At 32.4% G+C, this 21723-nt stretch overlaps 2 protein-coding genes across 2 annotated transcripts; one reads left to right on the plus strand and one right to left on the minus strand.

Moving 5' to 3' along the window:
• The first annotated feature begins 2854 nt into the window (after positions 1-2854).
• On the plus strand, positions 2855-8432 carry LOC146897517 (uncharacterized). The gene is made up of 5 exons (XM_085732434.1): positions 2855-5491; positions 5873-6489; positions 6989-7198; positions 7664-7878; positions 8149-8432. The coding sequence occupies exons 1-5, from the start codon at positions 3025-3027 to the stop codon at positions 8168-8170; spliced, it is 3531 nt and encodes a 1176-aa protein (XP_085588560.1). The 5' UTR covers positions 2855-3024; the 3' UTR covers positions 8171-8432.
• A 2952-nt stretch (positions 8433-11384) lies between these two features.
• Positions 11385-14500, minus strand: LOC146897518 (phosphatidylinositol 4-kinase gamma 4-like). Its single transcript, XM_085737525.1, has 2 exons — positions 12537-14500; positions 11385-11913 (listed from the first exon to the last, which is right to left on the minus strand). Exons 1-2 carry the CDS (start codon positions 13935-13937, stop codon positions 11524-11526), a joined length of 1791 nt encoding a protein of 596 aa, XP_085593651.1. The 5' UTR covers positions 13938-14500; the 3' UTR covers positions 11385-11523.
• Positions 14501-21723: the final 7223 nt, after the last annotated feature.

A 21723-nucleotide genomic window follows, 5' to 3' on the forward strand; every position in this document is an offset into this window, starting at 1 on the left:
GGTGTGTATAACAACTGGTTCATCTAGCCCAAAACTATAAATTTGATGAACCACGTCGGAAATGCCCAAACCACTTTCGTCAGTCCATTTTGAAAAGAAGAAAAAATGGGTCGGTTGCCATTTTGGGATAACCGGTTAGAATTCTGCTTTTCACCCAGCACAAAACACTCGCGCCCTGCAGTGTTGCCGAAAATGCCCCTGCGCTAGTTAACTAACGCAAGTGTTGCGTTACTTAAGTAACGCATGTGTAAAGCACTGCATGACTGCGTGAGTTAACTCACGCAGGCTGCGTGAGTTAACTCACGCTGGTAGCAATATCAAGATTTGCCTTTTTCACTTTTTGTTACGCTGCACTCAATTTATTTTTTTAATTCAATTCCAATTGTTATTATTTTATGTTGCTGCAAGTTAATACTCAATCCCATTTGATTTCCTTTTTGCTGCATCTGTCATTCCATACCTATTGTTGCGTAATTAAATTCTAAATAAGTTGTTGTTGTTCCATATTAAATTGTTGATACGGTCAAGAGTGTTGTTTGCCTTTCAATTGCTTGTAATTGATGTGATGCTCGTTGTCCTGTGTAAAGTCCCATCATTACTGCCCTGTTGTTCTATTGCAAGAGGAAAGCGCTGAAAAAATGACGGGCATATTGATATTGCTACTAGCGTGAGTTAACTCACGCATGCGTTATACCTTGCGTGAGTTAACTCATGTTGCGTGACTTAAGTCACGCATGGGTATTTTGGGCAAGGCTGCAGGGTGGGAGCGAAATGTGCTGGGTGAAGAGCAAAATTCAACCGGTTATTATCGATTACCCAATAAACTTCTCAATTTCATCTGGCACCAAACCAACAACATCTTCCACCACCGCTCCTTACTTTTTTTTTAGGCATTTTAAAAATGCAGCGTAGTCCCCGTAAATTTAACTCAGTTGGTAGGAAAATTGCATTATATCTGCAGGGTTATAGTTCGAACCCTAAATTCCACACATATTCATCTTTAGAGGTAAATTTCTAACCAATAGACTACTTGTTCAAAAAAATAAAGTGTAATATATGTGTATGTATTGTGCATAACTATTTATAAATTTCAAATAGGAGTGTTATGGATATTCTCTTCCTAGCATTTTTTTTTTTAATTTCAAAATACTGCCAATACTACCTTGCCATATAGAATATCATCACTACCATTGAATTAGATGTAGCTGCCACTGCTCATGTGTATTATACTAGTAAAGCCACACTCCTATATTACAAATTTGTCACTAGCAAAATTACCTAGAACCCACTTTAATTACCCTATATACCCCTATGGCAGAAGTAAGGTCTCGTATTGTAAAAAGGTCGCACGAGAGGGATTTCGGTAATGAAAATCTTGGTATTTAAGCGTTTTAAGTAACTCACCTCTCTTTCCTGGGAACTACATCTATGTACTAACAGTTTAGTGAAAACTTAAGTAACATTAATAGCGCAAGGATTAAGATAAAGAAAAAATCGAATAAAAAGAAATAAAATAGAGCAAAAGATTTAGTTCTAACTTAATAAAAAGAAATAAAATAGTGGAATTTAGCATAAAATTAAGTTCTTAGTTAATAGGAGTAAAGCACAAGATAATCAATTAAGAAGATTATGTCCAATTTAGTAGGAGAGTGAAGAGGAGTAAGAGGAATAGAAAATAAGATACTTAAATGGGCGAGTTAGCCCTAATGAGTAGTACAATTTCAAATGATTATATGGAATATGATTGAGATTGCATTATTTGTTATACTTATCACTTTGGAACTTCAAATCATACACCTCAAAAACATAAAATAGTGTATGAGAATTCATTTCTCATGGTAGTATCATTTACAACGATGTTAAAAAAAAAAGTTGAGAAAATAAAATACACATAAGACTCTACCAGAAAACATCTAAGCTTATCCTTAACTCTGAACTGCGATGACAAGGTACAAGATTCCACCATTGACATCCAGCCTAGCTGCCAAACTGCTACACTTCCAAAGCATTTACTTTGATTCACTCGTATTTAGAAATAATTTTAGAAATCCAATTCCTTATTGACAAAGTCAAAACTTTTTAGTTTTCTAGAATAAATTTTGTAAAACTTTGAACAAAAAACAGTTAAAAACTTATAGTCTTGAGTTTTTTTTTTAAAAAAATCATTAACATATTTGTTTTTCAAAACAAAAAATAAGTAATAACAAGATTATCCCTAAAAAAAGTTATAAAAAGATTTGAATATTGATTTTTTTTTAACATTGATTTTTTTTGAAGAAGCTAAATTAGCCCACCCATATTGATTATTGATTTTTTTTGAAGAAGCTAAATTAGCCCACCCATATTGATTTTTTTTTTTTTGAAGAAGCTAAATTAACCCACCCAATTTGGCACTGAAGAGAATCAAACCTGAGACCTCAAGGAGGAGCACACTCCCATATCCCAAGCCAATACCACCATGCCAACCCAAGTGGGTTAATATTGATTTTTTTATTTATAAAAATAATGTTCATAAGCACTTATTATAGGCGGTTAATTAATCAATTCGACAAAAATGACAACTAATATTTTTTTACCACAATGATTGGATCTGCAGTGACAAAAAAAATTATTTTGAAAAAACTGATTTTGATCAAAAATGAATTGAACGTTAATTGATTTGATTTATGTGTAAATACATTTATTTGTAAAGATGTGTTAAATTATAAATTCCTATGTAAAAATTAATTTTAAAAATAAAAGTTACAAATTCTAATAGAATCAATTATATTTAAAAATAATCAAACATATCATAATCAATCATAGTTTGAAAATCGTTTAACTCTTATAAGGAGAACCAAACATACACTTATCGATGTTGTTTTTCTGCACTTTCTTAACACTGAACAACAGTACCACTCAACACTATCTTTTTGATGTTGCTACCAATTTCTAAACACTCTTTCATAGCTTAATCAAAATCTTATCTTCATTCAATTCAATTCAACAATGCTTTCATAGTGTTTCTGTATATCTTTTTAATCCATGGACATTCTCAACTTTTCACCCCCCAAAACTATTTCATACCCATTTTTCTGCAACCCCAGAGCTTTATACACATCAAACCGTAACACCCCATTTCATAAAAACACTTCTTCTTTCTATCTAACAACTTCAACTTCAAGAAAGTTTCGAACTTTGGCTCATTTTCGACGACCCACTAACCGCCGTAATTCACTGAGGAACAAGCTTCTTCATGATCACCAGGTAAGTAGAATTCACATTCCCAATGACCCTTCTTCTGTTTCTAGTAATCATGTTGAAGAAATTGATGATGGTAGTTTAGTTGAATTGGAAAAACTACAAAAATCTGAACTTTTGGGTGAAAATGTTTTGTTGAATAAATTGGATAATTGGGTTGATCAATATAGGAAAGATATTGATTTTTGGGGTATTGGGTCTGCTCCAATTTTTACTGTTTATCAAGATTCATTTAGTGCTGTTAAAAGGGTTTTAGTTGATGAAGATGAGATTTTGAAAAGAGTTGGTGGAAATGAAATAGAGGATAAGATTTTGGAGGCTAAGAAGCTAGCTAGGGAGATGGAGAGTGGTGAAAATGTGATTGCAAGGAATAGTTCTGTGGCTAAGTTTATTGTTCAAGGTGAGGAGGAGAAGGGTGATTTTGTTAAGGCTGTTCGTGGATTTATCGTGCAACCGGGATTGATTCCGAAGCTTTCGGGGGTTGGTGGCATAGTATTGTGTGTTTTTGTTGTTATGTTTGGAGTGAAGAAGTTATTTCGTGTTGGTGATAAGGAGATTCGGTATACAGAAATGGAGAAGAAAATTATGATGAGGAAGGCAAAAGCTAGGAAGGAGAAAGAGATGTTGATGAAGGGTGCTATTGAAGTTATTCATGAATCTACGGAGACACCGGTTATAGGTGTAAAAAAGCCTGAGTTGGATAAGGAACAGCTTATGAACAATATTCTAAAAGCTAAGGCTTCTTCTGATAAACTTGTAGTTCAGAATTCTTCTGGTGAAGTGAGAATGGATATGGACTATAAGGTTCGAGAAATCAGAGAAATGGCTAGGCGGGCACGGGAAATTGAAGGCGGGGATCGTTCTCTAGTTAGTAAGGATACGGAAATGGATGACAGTGTGATTGGGAAGTCCTCTAATGAGAGTGAAGTCATAAAAGAGAATAGCAAACAAGATAACAGTTTAAGTAACCGTCAAAATGAAGTTGCAAGCAAAACAACGGATAATAATGGAATTCTGCACACAACTTCTGATGATATCACAGAGAAGGTTGATATTTCAACCGAGCATGAGATTGTTCGTGATGATAGAGAAATTGGTAAAGAGGAAATCAAAATCAATGATGTTGCTATGACTCCGAAGGACAGAGAAGACAATAAATCCTCGCGCACTCCTATTAATGGCTCATTTATGACAAATAAAAGTTCAGTGAACAAGAAACCAAGGATCATACGGTCTGTTAAGGAAGCTAAGGATTATCTTTCAAAAAAACACGACAAAGAAAATCCTGATGCAAAATCTGGAATTGAACTTGGGAAAGAAAACATGGCTGATTCAAAGCCTTCCGAATTTGTTGTTTTTAACGACCAGAAGCAGAAAAATTTGGAGACGAACACAGTCGTGTCCAGAAGTGACACATTAAATGGATTGTCATATTCTAAGCCCAACCAAAATGCCAGTGAAGATTCTAATCAAAAGGAAAGGGAAAAGAGCTCGACAAAGAATGAGTGCTCGAAGGATTCTGGTACGGAACCTGGATTGGAAGACCTTCAAAAGTCCGAGACCGCTTTAGACCGTCAAGTTAATGGCTTTGGTTCCAAAGCAAGTCTATCAGAGGAGAAAAGCTTCACTGAAGTTGAGCCAATAATTAAACAAATCAGGAATGATGATACTTTAAATATGAAATCAGATTCTAGGCCTGACCTAAATCCTAGTGAAGATTCTGATCAGAAGGATAAGAAATTCGGCCCAACAAAGATCGGTGACATCAAAGACTCTGGTGTTGAACCTGGAGTGGTAATTCGTCAAAATTCTGAGACCACTTCAGACCATGAAGTTAATGGTGATAGTAGAAAGAAAAGATTTTCTGGAAAGACAGAAAATTGGCTGGAGAAAAATTTCCATGAAGTTGAGCCTATAATTAAGAAAATTAGAGCTGGATTTCAAGATAACTATGCACTTGCAAAAGAGAGAGTTGATCAACCTTTAGATATACCAACTGAGATGGAATCAATTGGAGTTGGTGAAGATGGTGGAGAACTTGACTGGATGCAGGATGATCATCTTAGAGACATTGTCTTTCGAGTTCGTGATAATGAATTGTGTGGACGAGAACCATTTTATTTGATGAACGACGAAGATAAAGATGCTTTCTTCAAAGGTCTTGAGAAAAAAGTTGACATAGAAAACAAAAAACTTTCTCACCTCCATGAATGGCTCCATTCAAATATTGAAAATATTGATTACGGAGCAGGTATTTGTCTGTTTCCAAAATTATATAATACACATAATGTGATCAACTTTTAATTTCGTGAAGCTACATTTTTTTTTGTTGCTTTGCGAAATTAAATGCTTACTTTATAGAATGAAATCTTAAGATATACTACTTCTGTCCTTTATCATAAGGTCTTTTAGCAATTTTCATAAATATTAGTAAATGAGTAATGTATTAATTCGTTCATTTTGGATATGAATATGTTCAACTCTCACTTCTCTTATCTACTAGTGTTAATTGTGGCTTATATTTATGAACAATATTTTTTTCTAGAGGATACTTATGTTTAGGTAGTATTGTTTGCATTTACTTTTGAATAAGTTTAAACATTATGCTAACAGTTGTCCTTTATTCCTCTAGATGGCATTAGTATATATGATTCACCAGAGAAAATCATACCACGGTGGAAAGGACCCTCCGTGGAGAAAATTCCCGAGGCCCTAAATGAATTCCTAGATAAAAAAAGAAAGACAACTTCCACCAAAAATTTGAACCCAGTGAAGAAGGATGGGAAGGACTCTGCTAAAAAATCATCCGATTCATCTTCAAAAGTAAAGGTTGATGGTTCAATAGGCCCGATGAAGAAGTCAAAAAATCCAAAGACTGTTGTTGAAGGAAGTGATGGTTCTGTTAAAGCTGGCAAAAAATCAGGGAAGGAATATTGGCAGCACACAAAGAAATGGTCCCAGGAATTTTTGGATTGTTACAATGCTGAGACAGACCCAGAAGTTAAGTCTGTAATGAAGGATATCGGGAAGGATTTGGATCGCTGGATCACTGAAAAAGAAATAGAGAAAGCAGCTGATCTGATGAGCAAATTACCTGAGAGGAATAGAAGTTTCGTGGAAAAGAAAATCAACAAGCTTAAAAGAGAGATGGAGTCGTTCGGACCGCAAGCAGTAGTTAGTAAATATCGTGAATATGCAGACGACAAAGAAGAAGATTACTTATGGTGGTTAGATCTTCCATATGTTCTGGTATGTATTTTTTTCCCCCCACTGTTTCACTAGCAAAAATGAAATTAAGGGTCGATTGACTTATTTGAACTTATATCTATTGACATATGTATTCGAGAAGCTGTTTGGGATAGCTTATGACATGTCCATAAGCTCTCCAGGAAAGCTTAGGAAAACAGCTTATAGTTTTTTTTTGGGTAGAAGAAACAGCTTATAGATTATATGAAAACTGTTTTACACTTTGACTTTATTTTATCTATTGTTATGCTCCACAAATTAGAAATAGTTTAAACATAGGCATTTATATAATAAGCACTTATGCGATAAACACTTAATTAATTTGTTCATCCAAACAGGGCTACAAAGTATGAAATGTAAATGTTATGTCGTTGAACGATAGTTTTGCAGGATCAAAGCCACTTGTCCTTTATGTACTTTTCAGATTTCCCTCTCCCACTAGATTTGACTTATCCTTCTTTTTCTAACCATTGATGCTGAATGAATTTGTTTATTCTGTCAGTGCATTGAGGTATATAAAGTTGACGATGGAGAAGAAAGAGTCGGATTTTATTCATTGGAGATGGCTCCAGATCTTGAATTGGAGCCTAAACCATATCACGTGATTGCTTTCCAAGATCCTGGTGACTGCAAAAATCTTTGTTACATAATGCAGGCTCATATGGATATGCTTGGAGGTGGCAATGCTTTCGTTGTTGCACGGCCTCCCAAGGTATTAAATTTTATGCTCTTGGAAGCGTTATTAGTTCCATAAATCAATTTAGGCTTAAAGGCTGTTTTAATCCTCCTACTTTGCTTCTTTTACGATTTTGGTTCCCCCGTTTTTAAATTCATAAATTTGGTCCCTTTCAATTTTCGAAGTGTCTGACATTTTCTCTATCTTTGTGTTTGATATTTGATGATTTTGCTAAGATGCTTATGCGACAACTAATTGACAACATAGAAATAAAGTGGGAATCCGCATAGATGGTGTTTGATATCAAATTTAGTTGTTGTGTGATGTAAATTAATGTATATTTTAATGTAATGAAAATTAGAGTATAGTAAGAATCCATCTAGATAGTAGTACCATGTCACCTGAGTTGCCTGCTAGAACATATTTTTTGTTTCATAAAATGTTTGTGTTCTTTTGTGTAATGTTTTTAATATTCTCTTAAACTTGCATTAAATGTGACAGGATGCTTTTCGAGATGCTAAAGAAAATGGTTTTGGTGTTACTGTCATCAAGAAAGGAGAACTTCAGCTTAATATAGACCAACCACTAGAAGAAGTGGAGGAAGAGATTACAGAGATTGGAAGCAAAATGTACCATGATAAGATAACAAAGGATCGATCCGTGGATATAAACTCGATAATGAAGGGTGTATTTGGTTTTAATGGCTCTACTAAGAGGTAATTTTTCATTGAATTAGTAGTTTTATAATCAGCCGTGGTATGAGTCACATAGAAGAAGCTCAACTTGTTTAATTTTCTTCAAATTTGTAAAAATAAGAAATAAAGTGCAAACAAAACAAGACTTATATAATTAGCAGTGAAGTACCGAATAATAAAATAGTGAACATTCTCTACTCTCAAAGAAAACTAGTATATTTGTCGGTTTATAATCGTTTTATTTTTTATAATGCTAATTAATGATTTCATTTTTATGGTCTTAATATAAAGGTTTAAGCGGAAGTTGAAGTAATACGGAAGTAGATGATGGCTCAAACTATTTTCGAAGAATGAAACCGGCTGAAGAAGATGATGGAATTCTTGCATGGTAGCATAAGTCAAATTCTTTTGTAGTTTGTTTTCTTTACACAAATTACGGTTGTTTGTACATAGTTGAGAAAAATATAATCAGTTATAATAGTCGCTTGTGTTAACTTGATAGTGAGAATTTCTCCACCAAGAATGGTGTTTAGTAGTAAGGATTAGTCATGAAAATGAGTATTCCTTTCCTCTCATATTGAATGGCACTAGAGTTGCTTCAATTGTTTATAGGAAAGTTAATATTTTCATTTCTTAATCCTTTTCCATTGGGTACTAAGATAGGAATCCAAATCTTTTCTATATGGAGAAGAAATGGAGGTGTATTTTTTTTTCTGGATCCTGCTCCTTTAAAGTGAGCAATTCACTTTAGAGTGCAAAGGGGGTAATATTAGTCGTTGATTATCAAATTAAAGGTAGATATGTTACGTACATCATAACCAATCATAAGTTCGCTAAAGTAACAATCATTGATTTTCTCACTTTACACTCTAGAGGATCCAAATCCGTAATTTTTAATGGAGGTTACTTGAGAAATTAAATGAGACACTTTAAGGGTTGATATTTGATTCTTTTCAAATCAATTTAAATCAAAATAAAAAACCGAAACCAATTTCATCGTTTCAAAAAGAACTAAAGTGCGTCTTCACCATTTTTTTTTTGGGTTGCCTCCCCGCCCTTCTACATTGTCCATTGTCTGGCCACCAAAACAATAGTGTCATGGACCGATATTGTGTGGCCGTTTTGTAATTTTGTCGAGCTCGCCTCCATGAGATGTTTGCTCGCTTTCCTTCCACCTCCATTGTGTTATGATCAACCATAATATGAGATGATGATTCAAGATTACTTTGGTCATGAAGTTCTTTGAGCTGACGCATTCGTATTATTTTGAGATCAACATCAGCTTGCTGCTGAAAATCATACATACTTCCAGACTTTGATATCAACCTCTTGCCAAGCTGTTGCAACAAAGTTCATCACTAAAGCAAATAAGCAAATGTGGAAAAGACGAATATGAAAAACAATGAAACTTATCAAATCTTTAGTTTTTCCAAAATTGGCAATTGAGTCTAAAATATGCTAATACATTGCTTTCTATATTCAAATTGACACAAAATATTCTTTAGAAAATGTAAATAATAAACATAAAAAAAGTTATATTAAATTTGTATTACAAAAAATATAACTCCATAATTGTTTCTTTTTATTTGACTAAATTAAATCAATAGAGCATACAAATATCTTCATTTGTTTAGTCAACAATATGCACGCACCAAACATTTTTTAACTTTAAAAATATGGATATCATAATATTACCTATAGGGCATATGTTACATTACAAACAAGAAAAGTTGTTATGTCTAAAAAAAAGCAAGAAAAGTTGTTGTTTTAGGGGAAGCAAGCAAAACTGTTATCACTATATATGCTAGGGTATTATTATTTTCTAACCATATATTCGTGTGAAGTATCTATCAATTTTGCTTATGATTAATCTTTGTCGAGGAACTTGTCTAACCATCTTTAGTGGGATCTATTTCCTGACTAAATTTTATCAATAAGACTCGAACTCGAGACTTTGCTTAAACGATTCGAGTTGACTTTGAATAATTTTTTTTTTCACTTTGAAATTTAAATATTAAACTATATAACTTCCAGCCGGCCTCCTTATGGGATTTGAATTTAACACAATTACTGCATGTACACAATAATTTGATTGAAACTAAACGACTGAGATCTCACACGGTGTGAAACTAATGAAATCCGAACTGTGTATTTAGAGTTGTTGGATAAGATGTGGATGATCGAGATTCATTATTGCAGCAAATTGTTTGAATTCACTACTCTAGTGAATCTTGGTCCTTCGTTATGCTATCATCCTCTCGTCTATTTTTGACTCTATGAAGATAAAAATTGATTTTAGTTAAAAATTAGTTGAATATCAAATTATTTATATTTTGATACATATTTGTAAAAGTGAGTTCCATATTTTGATTAATGTTTATAAAAGTGAGTTCCACTCAAAAAAATAATAATAAAGTGAATTTAACAATAAAATTGATTGTAAAAATCAATTTAGACTCAAATTAATTGTCACAGGAGAAATCGAAGATACACTTCATATTTTTCTTACATTTTCAACTCTTTCTGTCCAACGACACCTTTTAATATGATTCCGTTTTAGAGGTAACTCTTTAGAATGAGCTTCGAAGAGTTTAATTTCAAGGGTTATTAGGATGTGAGTGTGACATGTTGGAAGGATTTGACTTTTCCATAGAGATTATGCCCATTACGGTCAAGGACTCAAGGTAGTCTGTGTTTTTTATTTTATTCGTTTCATTATTTTCTACCTAAATTACAAGGTTATAAAATATTAGCTTACTGTAGTCTGTAGGTACTGACTCATGTCATGCATTAAGTATATACTTAGAATATCATTAAAAGTATATTATTTGTATGGGTAGAAATTTCTGCGTAGTTCACCAAACTTTTGACTTGAAAATAGGAATCAATCTAAATAGTTTTGGCCACTTGATTTCTAGAAGACAAAGTCAAATTGAACATGCTCAAACAATTTTGAATCTCCGAACATATTGTTTGTATTGTCACTGCCACGAAGGTACCACTAATCTCAAAGATAAAAAATGGTACCACTTGTTGTATTTGACTAAAACGTGTACTCTAATATTGTCAGGCTGCTTATAAAAATAAGCACCACCACAAAATATCCTCTTTAAAATTGAGTTTTTTTTTTTGTATATAAATCTCACTTTATTTTGATTTCATCTTGTATAAAACTGTTCATTAATCTTTCTGGTATGCTCTACAAAATATCAAAAACATAAACTACAGTTGTATCCTCTACAAAATTTCAAAAACATAAACTACAGTGAAAATAAAAAAATAAAAAATAAATCTCAAACTAAATACGCCTTTTAGTTAGCAGTTATGTAGAAATTGCTCTGCAAGGCTATTGCTATTTATGATTTCTAGAAGTTTAAAATTTTGTAACAATGAAAAATATTCACAGGATGGCAATTGCATTCCACAATTTCCCAATAAGTGATGTCCCATTTCACTTCTACAAAGCATACATAACCTATAATTAATTAAGAGGTGTAAATATAAGGTAAATTTGATGAAAGAATGTGTTAAGACCAAGGGAGTCATTACCCATTACTGTGAAAACAATTAAAAAAAAAAAAAAAAGACAATCATTGGCTATAGTTATGTACTAGAATACATGTACACACATACACATACCAAATCCTATAGCAGAATTCAACTTCATTAAGAATTATAATTGCTGGTGATCTCATCAAGGTGCTGGTCCATAATCTCAGAAACAGCATCCATAAAAGTAGCCTCACTAGTACCAGGAAGAACAGATTCGAGTGCTGCTTTAAAAATTCCTTCAATCACAGACTCTTTGTTCAATGATTCTCTGCACATCAGGCTTCCAATGGCAAAAGGGGTCATCCCTTTCCCCACTCCTTTTTTCAGAAGCATGGTCGAGATTCGGAGAGTGCGGGCGCATTCGAGTGGCAGATCCCATCCATGAAACTTCAGAAGGGCAATATCTTCTTCAGCATCAAGGGACTTTATGTAGTCAATGATCTCTGGAGAGTATGGCTGGCGAGCTTGAGGCCAATAAAGCCATTCAAAGGTACAATCTTCAAACTGTTGACATGTCAAAAAAAACCTTAAGTGATTGGTTTAGAGTTTAAACAAAGACTTGAAGAGAAAATGTAGAGAATATATCACTAAACCTCCTCCCCTGAACATCAAGAGAAAAAAGAATGCAAAATCCTTCAAATAGGTAAATAATGCCACCAATAAAATAATGTTTAACTTTAAGACCTAATTACAATTGCCATTACTCAAAATACATGCAGTCTTCAAGATTGACAGCTTTGGTCTATCCAAATCATTAATTCTGGTGTTAAAAACATAGCAAAGAGAAAAGTAGCATTGGAAAAGGCAAGTCGTTGTAATCATGAAGGTAATATCATGCTAGGGAAAATAACTACCAAAAACACTCCAGATTACATTACACACTCATAAAGACTTAATCTGAAAAACATTCCAAAAGGAGGCCTCAAATATTACAACTTTTATTATAAGCTATAAATGAAACTATACTTAATGCCATAAGCATTGTTAAAGAAGAGAACATAAAAAAACCTACAACTGATTAAGTAGTTATAACCAAACAAGGCAAAACAAAAGTTTACATTCACATCAAGAGAACAATAAAGCAGCATCACAGGCATTAAAAGAATTAACAAAAATGAAGTGCTTACACTAGTGGGAAGGCAGTATCCATGATCAATTGGAATCAAAACAGCCTGGCCATTTTTCTTCTCTTTGCCAAGCAAAATATTCCCAGCATGCCTATCTGCATTTGCAAGTCTCATGTCCAGCACAGTAATTTTATGCACTTCCTTCACCGGAAAAGCACCAGGTCCCATATCCTCACAACTTCCATTATTCTCCACGAACATTTGCAAGGAACCAAACTTAGCAGCCAAACCCTCTGGATGGTTAAATGCTTTGTGCAAGCACTTTGCCATAACAGTCGGAGGAACACCAGCAAATCCCTTCTCATGGCCAAATAATGATCGGCGGCCACTCATTGGATGATCCAAAATATAAGCAGCAACTTCCCTGAAAGCTCCTTGGCCAACTCTTGTACCCTTTTTTAAGCCCTCGCCGTCTAACGACAAAGGTAAACCTCTAGGGTTATTCAAAGCCATCGGCTCTTCATCCATAGGCTTGAAAACCGATACATATTTTTGCCCTGTTGAGTCGAGCATAAAGTAAGCCCCACCTGTACCCTCTGCAGATCTGATTGGAGAATTACCACTATCTAGCCCATCATATGTAGTGTTTATCATATCCCAAACCTCTGAAGCTAGTTCAACTTTAGGGTTAACAACAACCGGCTCCAAAATAAGACCTCTACCAGGAGCATTTTTCGACATAATTCGTTCGATGGCTTCATACTCCTTTCTCGCATCTTCTTTGCTATCATATTTCCTCCCATAATCACCTTCCTCTGCATCAGAATTCTTCGTATCATTCAATTCTTTTGCTTCAATAGACAACTCATCAAGCCCTGTACTAACATCCGCATATTTTGTTCTAACAAAAAGATGTATCACTGCATCATTATATTTGCTACAGATATCATCAATAAGCTTCTGATCATCAAGCAGCTCCCCGTTACACACAACCTCCTGCTGTTCAGGATCAGCAAACTCATTTTCCTTTTCCGCAATCTGTTTCTTAACATACCAAACATCCTTACACCTTTCAACCTGAAAGGTATACTCCTTCCCGGAACAAGTTCTCACACTGATGGTCTGTAGATCTGCCAGTCGAATCACCAAATGCAATACATTCCCTTCTGTAACTCCATAATCCTTGAGCAAAGAATTGCTACGCGACAACTCACGGCCATTACAAACCAACTTCTGTTTGTTTGTCACCCCTTCATTCCTTTGAATTTTGAGCTTCACCGACTCAATTGTATCCGAAGGTAGCACACGCATCGGAGACAAAGACCCCGAATACGAAAGATAAACGAAAATAAAATCATGAAGATTCGAAGACAAGTGCAGTGGATTACACAATCCATTGGTTGGAGACAACAATTTCTCCCTTGAAACAGGACTCAGAGTGGTTACACCAGCAGAAGACATTTTTCAACTAATTTAATGAATGAAATCAAATTCAATGAAAAACTAAAGGCTTTGACTTTAAGCCAAAAAACCCTAATTCTACCAATGTTACAATTCTAAAGCCACATATCTGTACAAATCAGTGAAATTCAAATTAAAGCTTAACTATATCTGGGTGTGATGAAACACACCAACCCAGAAGACCAAACCTAATCAAAATCAAATTTTTAGCAAAATATCACAAAAAGGAACAATCTTTTTGATTGAAAAGGTGAAAAAACACAGACCCAGAAGCTTAATTTCTCATCGTTTCCTCTATAAACCCTAATTTTGTGATTGGTGTAAAGTGAAGAAAGAGAGAGAAATTCTTACCGAGAAGAAGAAGAAGAGTTGTTTGTTGTTGTTGTTGTTGGAATTCAAGATTCGGAAAAGAAGGGGAAAGGGTTTGTTATTGGAAATTGACTATGACCAAAAACGAGAGAGAAATTTCAGAGAGAGAGAAGAGAAGAATGAATTGTGGAACAAGATAGGAGGAGCGCGTAGTGGACACGTATTGTTTACTAAGCTCTACTTTGCTTTTGCGACAAGAGAAAATTCTAATGGATTGTGTTGTAGCCTTTGTAGGTTAAGGTCTAAATCTAAAATATATAGATTTAATTAATTTAAAACAATCAAATCAAAATTAGTTTTATTGGATTAAAATTAGATCAGATATATGTTTGTTTTATTTATTTTTTTTGCTGAATATATATTTTTTTATTACTTTTTCTTTCGATTCTTTTTAAATGTCGTTTTAAGGTAGATATTTGAAATTTAAGAAAGTAGATATTTGTAATTTTTCTTCTATTATAACTTCATATTAATCCATAAATATATGCATATTTTTTTGCACGCACTTACTTTTCATTTCTATAAAAAAAAAAAACTATTTTTTGCACATACTTTGTTTCTTTGCCATAATAAACAATTGACAATAATCTTTTTTTTTTAAGGATGACAATAATCTAAATATCATATATATCTTTTTGGGTTAAATATGTTTTTAGTCCCTATAAATATGTCAATTTTTCGTTTTAATCCCTCTAAATATTTTCTTCAACTTTTAGTCCCTCGAAAAATTTTCATCTTCACTTTTGGTCTCTCCTTTAAAGTAATCTCGTTTGTGGAATTTTAAGAATAAAATTTTGCAGAAAAATTCATAATATTATAAGAATCTCTCCAAAAAAATTAGAATTCTTTAACAAAACATGAATTTAATATAAATTTTTATATTTTTTACGGTTAAAAATTCATATTTAATTTTTGTTTTGTTAAAAAATTCTATTTTTTTGGGAAAATATTTTACAATATTCTACACATTTCTACATAATTTCATTAAAAAATACAAAAATTAACTTAAAAATAGAGACCAAAAGTAGTGATTGAAAATTTTATAGGGACTAAAAGTGGAAGAAAATTTTTAGAGGGACTAAAACGAAAAGTTGACATATTTATAGAGACCAAAAACATATTTAGCCCTATCTTTTTTAATAATTTTAAAGGAAAATAAAAATTATTCTAACTTCGCATTAATCAAAAGTTGAGAAAAATTTATCTTTCCTCCAATACTAAATTCACAAGGTGTGACATAGATTTGAATGTTGAGATTACTCATTTGCCGAATTTAAATACTGATGTCGAAGATATCATCAAAATTCATGGAGTCAATATTATAGTTAACCGAATTTTGTTTAATATTTGAAGTTATTAAAAAAAACCTTTGTTTTATTAAAAAAAAAAACTTTAATATTTTAGTTTTATTGAAAAAGATAAGAGTAATTGAGAAAATAAATTGACAAATCCTACCTTTAAAATATCAAAACGACAGTCAAATAAAAACGAAACGGGATTTAAAAAGAAACTAAATGAGTAGTATGCTTTTTTAAAAATTGTTATAATTGGTTTTGATAGCAAAACAAGAATTGTAGTATTTTTTTTAAATCAAATTAAATTGAACTTAATCTAATATGAGATCATGTATTTATATATTTTTTGAGTTAGATATCTTCTACGCTCAAATGCATAACCCAATAAATCTCTCTCAGATTGCTGCATGTTTAGGGTTGAATTTAAATTTAAGAGATCTTGTTAAGTTTGCCGAATGTTCTTACCATATCATTCAAGTATTTTTGGTATATGAGATCTTGTATTCATAAATGATTTGTTACTAATATTTTACTTTTTTATAATATTTATTAATTTATTTATGCCAAAAATAATAAATGCTTTTTTATATTAAGGGAATAATAAAAAATGCTTATTATTTCATGATATTAATTTTAATATATCGTAAATCTCTCGAACTGTGAGATGGATTGAACATTGTTAGTCTCAATGATAATCAAATGAGTTTATATTTGTATAAAATTTTGTGATATATTTCATATGATATAAATCTACGATCTAACAATTAAATTTCTAAAATCTATATCAAGTAAAACAATACTCTCTTTAGTCTTTTTGATAAGAGACACTTCACTTTTTAGATTAATAGAATAATTGATGTAAAAAATATTAGAAAGAATATTATATAGTACATCATTGATGTAACATTTTTTTTTTTTGACAAAAACATTGACTTGACATTATAACGTGTAACTTCAATACTCCATCCGTTTCAAAATGAGTGTCGCTTTAGCTAAAAAATTTTGTTTTAAAATGAATGTCACTTTCAGTTTCCAATGCAATAATAACTTTTTCTTTTCAATAGTACCCTCCAATTAATACTTTGCACACTACTTCCAAAGTATTACTTTTAAAACTAACCAATAGTTAATAAGGATAATTTGGTAAAATAACAATTCTCTTTCTTTTAATCATTGCATTTCTTAATATGTGTGTAAACACCTAAAACGACACTCATTTTGAAACGGAGGGAGTAATTTTTTTGAGAAAAACATTCACATAACATTATATCGTGTAACATTGATCTCTCCTTATATGTATGGAGTATATTTATTTAGCTTTCTTTTGAAATTAGCAAACATTTAACCAACACACCTAAACTCGATGTCAAATGCTTAATGATTTTCATCAATGACAAATTATTTAGAATAATCTGAATTCAATTTCTGAGTTAAACAATTTTTAATCAAACTTTACTTCCTTCATAATCGCCGAACAAAGTGATTTCGTCATAAAAATTGGAGATTAACACTCAAACAAACTATAGGTAAGGATTGGTGAACATTTTTATTACAAGATGAATTGGGAAAATGCGATAAAGAGGATTTGATGAGTGGACCGTGGTATGTCGATATACTTTAACTTTACAAAAACCAGCGTGGGGTTCCTGTCCTTATCTCTAATCATCATCATCCCACCAACCCTAATATTATAATGCCGTATTACCGTTTCTCCCACCATTAGCAGCAACGACTCCTAAATGACGGTGATTCATTGTACTACTTTTATTTTTAATATCTAACGTTCCATTTTAAGCACTGTTCCTTGTCATTAAAGATTTTTAAAGAAGGAAAAGACAAACAGAAAAAGGACTATGATATAAAATCAGTTGTATATTTGTTATCATTGAAGCAAGATCACACGACGATATTTCAATGCAATTTTTATTCTGTTTTAAGAAAAAAATATGTGTGTGAAATCTCGATTGTCGGATTTTGATCCAATGATTGAAGATGTATAGAATGCATGACAAATTTTTGAATGCGGAGAACCCTTGTCCTATAGTTTTAAGTGAGCAAATATCGATGATATTCACGAGGAGAATATGAAGAATATCGAACATATTCTCCTTGTGAATATGGTGTATATTGTCAGCCAGATTGTGAGGATATCTTTCTTTTTTTTTAAGAATGAGAGCATGGACAAGGCCGTTTTTCGAGCTGGTATCAGATCAAGGTCATACGATCAAAATAGATCTTTGACAACAATTTTTCTCGTGGACTTGCTGTAACACCCCGTTTTCCCAACGTAAAAATTTCATAAACAAATCAGAGTTTTAAACGGAATGCTACACTTCTTAAAAATTCATAAACTGAATAAATAACAATTTATTCTTCAAAATCATTTAACATAAGTAATTCAAAACTTCGCAGCGGAAATTAGTTCAACAATAAAAATAATCTTTGGCACAAGGGCCTCAATATAAATTTTCATAAAACTTAGTTCAACATCAATTCTTGAAAGATTCATAAAGTAATACGTAAGGAACAGAAAGTAAAGACATAATCCTATCCCGTTACGTATCAGAGCACCTAAGACACACTTGTGAGGAGTCCACTCACGACCGCAACTAATCCTGGTTGCCTACAAGTTACCCATACGAAGAGCAACATTTCCAAGCAGAGGGGTGAGATTTCTCAAACAATAATATTAAACATATAAATCATATAAAGTACATTCAACAACTTAAACATCTTATAATTCATTAATCATATCTAACAACTTAAACTTCATTAACTAGTATCATTAATCTTCCTACATTAGTCATAAACTATCATAACACTAATCATAAACATCTTCATATATCATCAATTACTAATCTTAAACATCATTATATAACATCAAATAATAGTCACCAACAATCATCACATAGCATCAATATCAATCATAAGCATCAACATGTAATTCACATAAGTATCATTATCAAAACATAGCATTACCGAAAATAACTTCATAATCAAATTCGTAATCGATCCCATATATCCACATAATTATAAACATCAACTTATAGCATCCTAAGTACAAACACAACGTTATCATGTATCGTCATAAATATATTCATAAAACATCACATATCATCATATCATAATTCACGTAACATCTTATCATAAATCATATAACATCATAATCAATCATCAACATAAACATCATAATCATTCATCTTCATTCATCATAGCACTTCATTAATAACTTACCAACGTGACGTCTTGACATCTAAACAACTCGACAACTCAACAACTTGACAACTCGACAATTTCACATCTTAAATCATCTTAAAACTTCTTGATATGCAAATGCATGTGGTACCAATCAACAACATAAATGAGCGTAATTAGGCTCTTCAACATGTGAGCATAAAGCTGCCGGGCTTAAAGCCCCCAACGTAGTTTGAGCACAAAGGCTGCCGGGCCTAAAGCCCCCAACTTTAATGAGCACAAGGCTGCCGGGCCTCAAGCCCCCAACTTTAATGAGCACAAAGGCTGCCGGGCCTAAAGCCCCCAACTTTAATGAGCACAAGGCTGCCGGGCCTCAAGCCCCCAACTTTAATGAGTATGCAATGGACTCAATCTTCCTACAACTTGACAACTTAAACAACATCATGAACATCTATGACATCCTAACATCTTGACATCTTGACAACATAACATCTTAACAACTTGATGACTTCATAACGACTCGACGACTTAACAACTCTTATCATCATAACGTCTTAACATCTTAATATCTAAGCATCTTGACAACATATGGATCACATAAATAATTCATGTCATATCATAATATAACAATATCAAATGATAATAAACAACATCTTAAAACATCATATTCATCAATCATAAACAACTTCATATAACATCGTATTTAAATATCGACAATAATTCACTAAGTATCTTTGTAAAAACATAATAAATTATCCACAACATATTTTCATGTCAAACCAAAGCTACTGGAAAGATATCACAAATATCAACAACTTTCATGTTTACAACAAAGATCAATTCAAAACAGAAACATATGAACAAAACGCAAAAACATGAAACAGAGAATGCTGTCACCGTACAAATTTGCTAAGACCTCCCTGTAGTATTTTCATCATAACTCACAGACCAAACATCATTTTCACGTCAAACCAAAGCCACAAGAAAGCTAACAAAATTATCTAAAACTTTCATGTTTACGCCTAAGACCAATTCTGTACCGATCAATACCAGTTTTTATTTTAAATTCGGAAAAGTTGTGCTGAAAGTCCATAAAAATTCACTGTGACCTACGTGCAGTAATTTGACCATAACTCAAGTTCTATAAATCCTATTGATGTGAGACCAACGGCATTAGAAAGCTAACATCCATACCTACCACTTTCGTGTTTACACCTAAGACCAATTCCCCACCGATCAATACAGGTTTTAATATCAAAATTCGGGCAGAATGCAGATTTTCTTCAAGTTTCACCTAATCTCATGGTTATAACCTCAAAACTACTTCCAATAATCATCCTATGGATTATCTAAGGTCTGTACATAATTTCTACATCAATTCAACAAGTTTTCATCATCTAATCATCAAATCTCTCTCAAAACCCTAATTCTCAAATTCTCACAAACTCTCCCCAACTTGTTAGATGTAATCTAATGATTTAACAACTTAATATTAATGCAAGATAGTCCCACCCTCACCTTAGATTAATTCCTGAATCAGCAGCAGCGTTCTTCTTTCTTAAGATATTCTCCTCTTCTCTTGACTTTTCTCTTCTCTTCTCTTCTTTCTTGTTTTTCTCTTTTCCAAAAAGCGGTTTAAGGTAAACTCTTTCCAACCTAAGCTTCTCTATTTATAATACTAAAATATTCTTCCCAAATCTATTTAGGCCCAACAACTTATTCTTCTTTCTATTCCAACCCTCAAATCCACTCACCCTAATAATCCTCATATTCTAATAAATAATATTTCTCTACTAAATATAGTCTTCCACTAAATATATAATAATACACCATATAACAAATAATAGCATATTTCATCAAAATATATATGTATATAATATTTTAACACCAAATAACAAATATAACTCTTCATTGAATAATAAATATATTTCTACACTAGATAACATATATATTTCCACACAAAATAACAAATATATTTCTACACTAAATAACATATATATTTCTACACAAAATAACAAATATATTTCTACACAAAATAACCCCACAACTTAATATTTATTTTATTTTCGAATCTTATTTTATTAAACAATAAAATAATTCACAACGTCTCATAAATTTTTCTAAAATCATATCAATCACATAAATCTTATAAATCACACTAATCATATAAATATATTCTAAAACTCATTTAAAATAATTAAATAAAAAGGAGGGCGTTACAACTCTCCCCAACTTAAAGGAATTTCGTCCTCGAAATTCAAGCACAATAGAAAATAAATTTAGTCATTACTTCTTCAAACAAAACACAAAAACCACATCAAGTTAGTCAGTTAAACATGATCACATAAAAAAAACATAACTACTAACTAGAAAACATGACGACACGACACAATGACTCATCTACTTGGCCGGACGGACCGACCTGCTCTGATACCAATTGTAACACCCCGTTTTCCCAACGTAAAAATTTCATAAACAAATCAGAGTTTTAAACGGAATGCTACACTTCTTAAAAATTCATAAACTGAATAAATAACAATTTATTCTTCAAAATCATTTAACATAAGTAATTCAAAACTTCGCAGCGGAAATTAGTTCAACAATAAAAATAATCTTTGGCACAAGGGCCTCAATATAAATTTTCATAAAACTTAGTTCAACATCAATTCTTGAAAGATTCATAAAGTAATACGTAAGGAACAGAAAGTAAAGACATAATCCTATCCCGTTACGTATCAGAGCACCTAAGACACACTTGTGAGGAGTCCACTCACGACCGCAACTAATCCTGGTTGCCTACAAGTTACCCATACGAAGAGCAACATTTCCAAGCAGAGGGGTGAGATTTCTCAAACAATAATATTAAACATATAAATCATATAAAGTACATTCAACAACTTAAACATCTTATAATTCATTAATCATAT

Source organism: Medicago sativa, chromosome 8 (assembly GCF_051527215.1).
Source record: "Medicago sativa cultivar Bolivia chromosome 8, Bolivia_mono, whole genome shotgun sequence".
Lineage (NCBI taxonomy): Eukaryota > Viridiplantae > Streptophyta > Magnoliopsida > Fabales > Fabaceae > Medicago > Medicago sativa.